At 34.2% G+C, this 6,984-nt stretch overlaps 1 protein-coding gene across 1 annotated transcript in view; it reads right to left on the reverse strand.

The window, feature by feature from the left end:
* LOC132545339 (cytoplasmic polyadenylation element-binding protein 2-like) overlaps nucleotides 1–5,518 on the reverse strand; it is a 32,802-nt gene extending 27,284 nt beyond the window's left edge. The window contains exon 1 of the mRNA XM_060209015.1: nucleotides 4,547–5,518. Within this exon, the coding sequence (XP_060064998.1) occupies nucleotides 4,547–5,455 (909 nt within the window). The 5' untranslated portion in view covers nucleotides 5,456–5,518. The remainder of the gene's footprint in view (nucleotides 1–4,546) is intronic.
* Nucleotides 5,519–6,984: the final 1,466 nt, after the last annotated feature.

Raw genomic sequence — 6,984 nt, forward strand, 5'->3', positions numbered from 1 at the left:
CCTTAGTATGAGAGGATTTCAAGATTTTGGAAAAGTTATTAGGAATTTACTTCATTATAATGCACATTCCAAGATTTCAATTAAAATTTTCAGCAAACCATGGGTAAAAATCCACAAATTTCACCTCAGAGTGATCCAGAATATCCCTATCCTGAAAAACATGATTATCAGTTCATGGATTCAGATCATATGATGGGGAAAAAAATGATAATTCTTGTTTTTCAGTTGTTGCTTCATACAATTGTATACAGAATTTCATATTTAAAACTTCTGTTCTGATCTCTTGCCTTACTTGTATATATACAAGTAATAAATTCATACCACTGCTTATTAACACTAGTCTTGTTTGCATGTTTATTTTTGAATCCATGTCCGATTACTGTAAACAAACCTTTAAATACTATAAAGGAAACTTTATCTTTACTGTACATGGCATGTCTTACCAGATCATTTAAACAGTATAATAATCTGTATACGTTCCATTTAATTTCAGCAGGTATGTACAACACACAGGTAATTTATTCCTAGTCAATACAATGGATGATTATTATACACTTTCCGATAACACAAATTGATATTGGGAGTTTAATAAGCAGCACCACAAAGACCTTGTTATGCCTTTCACAACCAGTCCCGTGCAGATAAGAAATCCTAGTATACAAGGAATTCCTGTTTTCCATATATTTCTAGTTCACCAATCCTCCAAAACAACATACTTGTTTCTGTGCCAACACAAAATTTCATCCCACAGTGCACAAATAAAAGGAAACACTTGAATCCGGAGCTGCTTGTAATATGCATTAAATTACATCTTCACTATACATTTACTTCACATCTATTATTTTTACAAGTAACATATGTTGAAACCTGTTGCCAATTTTTCTAAGTGTGTTAAATAGTCATCAGTGTTATGCATCTAGCTCCATATGTACACATATAAACATTCACTTGAAGTTTACAATACAGTACCAAGATACTATTTTATTTCAAAGTGAAAAAAAGTAAACTTGTAAAACATCTAAAGGACATAACAAGATATGGAAATATTTATTATGTCCACAAATTGTATGCATCATTTACAATTAAGAATGCTGTGTCGTTTACAACAAATAATGCTGTGTTGTTTACAATTAAGAATGCTGTGTTGTTTACAATTAAGAATGCTGTGTCGTTTACGATTAAGAATGCTGTGTCATTTACGATTAAGAATGCTGTGTCGTTTGCAATTAAGAATGTGTTGTTGTGAAATGTTTTATCATCTCCTTGCTAAAAAATCATTTAGAGCAAAAAAGCTGTCACCATTAGAAGTAATCTTTCAGCTCACTTTGCAATATTAAAAAAATTTACAAATTTATCTTGCATGTAAACATGCACACAAATACAATTTATGTACTTTTAATACAAGGAACTTTTATAATTGATCTGTGCATGCATGTTATTAATGATAGTTTATCATTTATGTTAGTCTAAATGTTGAAAAGTTTTCAGACCTGCTTTAATTGTGTAACCTATGGCATGTTGAAACACCAAGCAGCTACAACATTTCATAATAAAATTGTCCAGATGATATACTAGGCAGGTATACTACACATTAAATGGAGATAAATTATATCCAAAGAAAGTATACACTTGTCTATTATTCCGATCTTTAGTAAAACTAAATGCTTTCAAGATTCTAAGTGCATCAATCATAACTCCACTTCGGCACTAATGGGATAGCATTGTATCATTACTTCTGGCATCTGGTTAGAATCTACAAGCTAGTTATTAATGAACACAAGCAGGTTTCAACTTGAGGATATATGAATATGTATCCCAGGCAGTAGACTAATAGGACAAAGAATGTGGCAAAGGTTCTGGCCCACAACAAAAACTGTATCAATTTTGTTTAACATTATGTCATTATACAATTATCATTCACACTAAATACATTTACAGAAGTGTCTATTTATATATATAGTTTGTTACTGTCAAATTCATAAACAAATAATTTTTATTCAAATCTCAACAAAACATTCCTTCTTTCACCCACAGTATGCTACAAAAGAGCCAAGTAAAAGAAATAAAATCTTTTTTACAGAAAGTTTGATTAAATTCTTCAGACAAGTAGTGTCACAATATATTAGTATATTGGTTTTCATAATGATCAGCTACTAATTTCATACCCTACGTATGGAGATACAGACTGGTTATCTGTCATTGGAAATCCAACTTATGGTACTAGTGTAGGTATAAAATCAAATGTGCAATGTTTTCCTGGTAAGTAAAGTGCTTTGTATTTCAACTATACAACAAAAGTGTAAATTCACTGTACTCAAGTTGGGCCAACCCAGTGATTGATTATAGTTGACAACTCATCAAATGTGAAAAAAGAGTTCACAATCAATAATGAAATTTTCAAAATACTAATTACAGATTTTGAAATTTTTCATCAACTTTATATGTTTTCCTGAAAAGTCTTCCATATTGTTTTATCAGAGTTACCCTTAAAGCTTTCAACAAATTCTTTTGTGGTCAAACATCTAACTTATTCCAATATACTTTTTTGACAAAAAAAAAAGATGAAAACATTGATATGATCTGTCAAATATTAATGAATAGTAATAAGAAAACATGAATAAACAGACATTACATTTTAGAATCATTACTAAATTAGTCTGTGTGACAGTAAGCCAAACATTTGTCATGTGGTGGAATCATTAGATATAATCTATTCAATATCTTGAAAATCATTCCTAGCACTGAACTATCATGTTGTACTTGTTCATTGAAGACAAGCTTTAAAGAAATCAGTTGAAAAAAAACCAAACAACAAGACAGTACCAATTTCAACACATATAATCACAATCCAAATTCAATAAAACAAGATGAAAAAAAAAGATCTACACTGAATGTTCTGAAAATATACAAGGAAAGGAGAACAAGACCAGGTGCTCCAGAAGAGTAAGCATTTTCCGCTGTCATTTATGACACCCACCACGTAAATCTTAGTCAATCCAAATGAATATCTAAGGTATATAAACAAATCATTTGCATTATCAAGGTGATCTACGATAAATTGATTCTGGTTTTGTAAGAAATTTTATTTAACCAAACATGATGTATCAACCGATTCTCAACACTACTTGACTCCCAATCAGAGGCAGAGCAATTCAAAATGGCTGATCTGCAAATTGCTAGAAGAAACTTACGCAAACTAGGCATATCGTATCATGATGGAAGTTCATGACACATAACCCTGTGGCTGTGTTTTACCCAGCATATCCCTTTAGTCTTGCCATGATAATTCTAATCAAAACAACTATACACTTATAAAATGCTTAAATGAACCAGTTCATTAGAAGTGTATCATGGATAAAATTTGGTTATAACCGAATATAAGCCATGTTTCAATCCGTTTAAAGATGTCAAATGTATTTTATGTCCAAGTCCAAAGTAAAATAACCCTTGTATGTTATTGTTTTATGCTCTGGGGTAACTTTTCAGGGCTAGAAACATTTATTGTTTCAACTCCAGACTCTAAACACTGCTACATGTAGTTGCCAGTTTGCAACAAACAAAATTTTAAAAGATGAGACGGGGTGGAAATATATATTTGCTAAAGATTACCCATAACACTGGTCAATATTATCAAATTTTATACTTATATTAATAGAAGGAATTGGATTTTTCCTATAAAAACTGAAGGTGTAACAATGATTACCCTGTTTTAAGCCATGTGTAGTATTATTAGCCATGTCAGTATCAGAACATGTACCTGCACTTTTAATTCCATACATCAGTAATTTCCTAGCTTTGATATGGATTGGTACTTGTATGTATCTCGCCATCCTTTATTTTCATGGACTATGTTGATTACAATTGCATCTGTCACATAATCAATTTAACCTACAACAGCTTGTGTAGGTGGCAATCACACTCCTGTATCAGAAATCCCTGTGTCAGTTGCATCTGTGGACCCACATGAATTATTGATTTGGTTGTATTGAGAGAGACTGGTCATTGTTGTGATACTAGCCTCTACCGGACAATGACCTTTGTTTCCATTGCCCCAATGAAAAGCTAACCCGATAATGACATACATTAAAGGATAACAAAAATAGAGCAAAATATTATTCGATTCACTACCTTGTTCTGACGATTTCCATATGGAAGTGATCATGACACTCCTATTCAAAATCAAAACCCCAAGGGAATATGTCAGAAATTCTGGTTAAATGAAAACTAATTTCTATCTATGAAGGTAATGTTACTGGAAAAGTTTATAATTTTTATTGTTCAATTAATAACACCATTTTTAAATGGATAAGAACAAGCATTTTCACTGTATGTAGTAATATACTCTAATAGTGTATAGGCACAGCCATGATATGTATCTATTGATGCGGTTGGACCTAACCAGAACGATGGCATGCTTGGAATGTTCATAAGGTTACCACTGCATCTCTGCATATGGAACAAATTTATACAGCTGCATAACGAATGAATATACATGTGCAATTGCTGTCAAATTCAAGATCCATAAATATTAACATGGGTTACATACCTGATAGGTTAGAACTGCATCTCTTTGGGAGTCATCAAGGCTATGTAAGTCGAGATTTGGTTTAAGCAGGGCAGTCTGGTGCATCTGTCCTGGGAAAGATGTACTTCGACGAAACTTGGACGGTGATATCAATGGTGTAGACTGACCAACACGATGGTACTGGTTGTTAATACTGGGTTTCTTTAAAACTGGATTCATACTGGGCATAGATCTTCTTTGCTGTGGTACATTTGCCCATCCCGTAGAGAACGATTGTGTTTGTTGTGACCATGATGCTGGCTGGGGGGCGTTACTCCAGTTAGGATAGGATTTAGAATTGTTATTCATCATCATACCCTGTCGTTGTGGAAAGTTGTGATGTGCTGTTATCGCCCTTCGTGGGGGTGGCTGTTGCTGAGGGGGAACGTTCATCCCCATATGGGATGCCAGTGCAGCATTAAACATGTTATTTGCTGTAGGAGGAAACTGTTGGAATGCAACAGTACCATTAACAGAAGGGAATCCTTGGACGAAACTGTCATCTGTTGCTGCGTTTGACCAAAATGCCGGAGCGGCAGACGACATTGAGATGACAGCTGTTGTCGTACCGTTAGTGACCTCGCCAGCATTCATGGAACTTGTACTCACATTTCCGAGTAAATCAGGCCGTCTATCATCCAACTGCGCATTAGTGTCAATTTTCCCGTTCTTAGCAAAGTTCTCGCCATTTTGATCAGTTCCATTTTCAGAATTCACTTGGAGTTGCTGCGTCTGTTTACTGGTCGATTTTTCGAGTAAAATGTCATCTTGCATGGTACGAGTTGGCGATGTATCGGATGTAAATATACCTTTGCTCTGTAAAATATGTTTGCTATTCAAAGACGTTAAACCTCCAATATTGGCGGATACAGCTATTCCGTAATCCCCCATCAGAGAGAAATGGTTCCAGCTGAATATTGGGGGTGTTTCACCGTGTTCTCTCGATCTCCTGCGCCACGTCTGCTATCGATGTTACTGCACTGCACAACTGCGTTTACTTTCCCAGTGCTCCATTTCCGTTATGGCGAAGAAGTTTCGAGATCACCATATGCAAATTACCTCTGCTAAGAATACCTTTTATTTCATACTTTCAATCAAGAAATTGAATGAAGAAATGCAGCATATTTTATTCTCAATAAATTTGTCATTTTTCTACCAACACATGATGTTTATTTTTTTGTTTTAATATTATTTCTTGTCTTGGGGATCTCGAAACTAAATTTTCTCTATACAGCTGTGGGGCCGAAAAGGGGCGGAGTCAGATCACCCATGCGGTGAAACGTCAAAGTCTCATTTGTTGCTGATAGATTGATCGCACGAGATCGATCAGATGCTCACATGTGATTAGTCGTTCAACACACACCGTTATGTGCTGAACACGTGGATGGACCATCGGAAAATAATATCCAACATTCGTGAAGAAAAGTAAATTATGAAAAACGCATGTAAGCTTATGAATATTTTTGTGTTTGTTTGTGTGTGTGTGTGTTGTGTGTGTGTGTGTGTGTGTGTGTGAATGACAGAACGCGGGAATACATGCGATTGATCTGATCGTGGACTCCTAAGAAAAAGAAATTTTGACGGCATTTTCTGGTATTTTTATCGTAGATATCGGGAAAGAGGAGTGCATGTCACGCTATTGTTATCTCAGTTTTATCGTGGTAAATGTAGATATGAAGAACAAGATATTAAATTGTCGTTCGATTAATCTAAATCTTAATTGTAAACGAGTGAAAAAGCTTATCGCATGGACCATATCATATATATTTCTAACATTGTGAATTATCATTACTTGAAGTACGCATAAGAAATACATAGCATTTATGCCGAGAAATTTCTTGAAAAGAATAGTACCATGAACTTAGATATGTGATCTTTAAGTTCGTGATTGGACTACCTATTTAACTAGTTGTGTTGTTTCATCGTTTCCCACACTTTCCCCATTTATTGAAATATTATGAATGTAAGCCAACTTGCATTAAATCAGCCTATGGGAAAAGCTTTTATACTGCCCGTGTAGATTTATATTCTGCATCTTTGATGACGAATTCGTCTATAAATGATTTGCACGTTCAATATGTATTTCGTGAACGTGTTTTATTTAATCATAGACAAACACCATTTTGAAATGATTCCCTGTCATTCTAGAGGTGTTTCTGAATTGTAACAAGTACTTACTTTAGAAATCTGAAGTAAGATATCTTTATTAACTTATTTTCTTCGCAATTTTCATCTCTATTCTAGTTCTTTTACGTGAGTAGTATGACCAATTCGTATTATAATACCCCTTTCGCCATTATTGCAGGGAGAGTTGCGGTATAAATACGTTATCTATAATGATAGTTCTTTAATATGCTATCTACATCGTACAAAAGATTGACCTCCCGAACAGTCATTCTCGGTCGCCATTAGTTTACATA

Source organism: Ylistrum balloti, unplaced genomic scaffold (genome assembly GCF_031769215.1).
Source record: "Ylistrum balloti isolate Yb309-2 unplaced genomic scaffold, AGI_CSIRO_Ybal_v1 Utg369840, whole genome shotgun sequence".
NCBI lineage: Eukaryota > Metazoa > Mollusca > Bivalvia > Pectinida > Pectinidae > Ylistrum > Ylistrum balloti.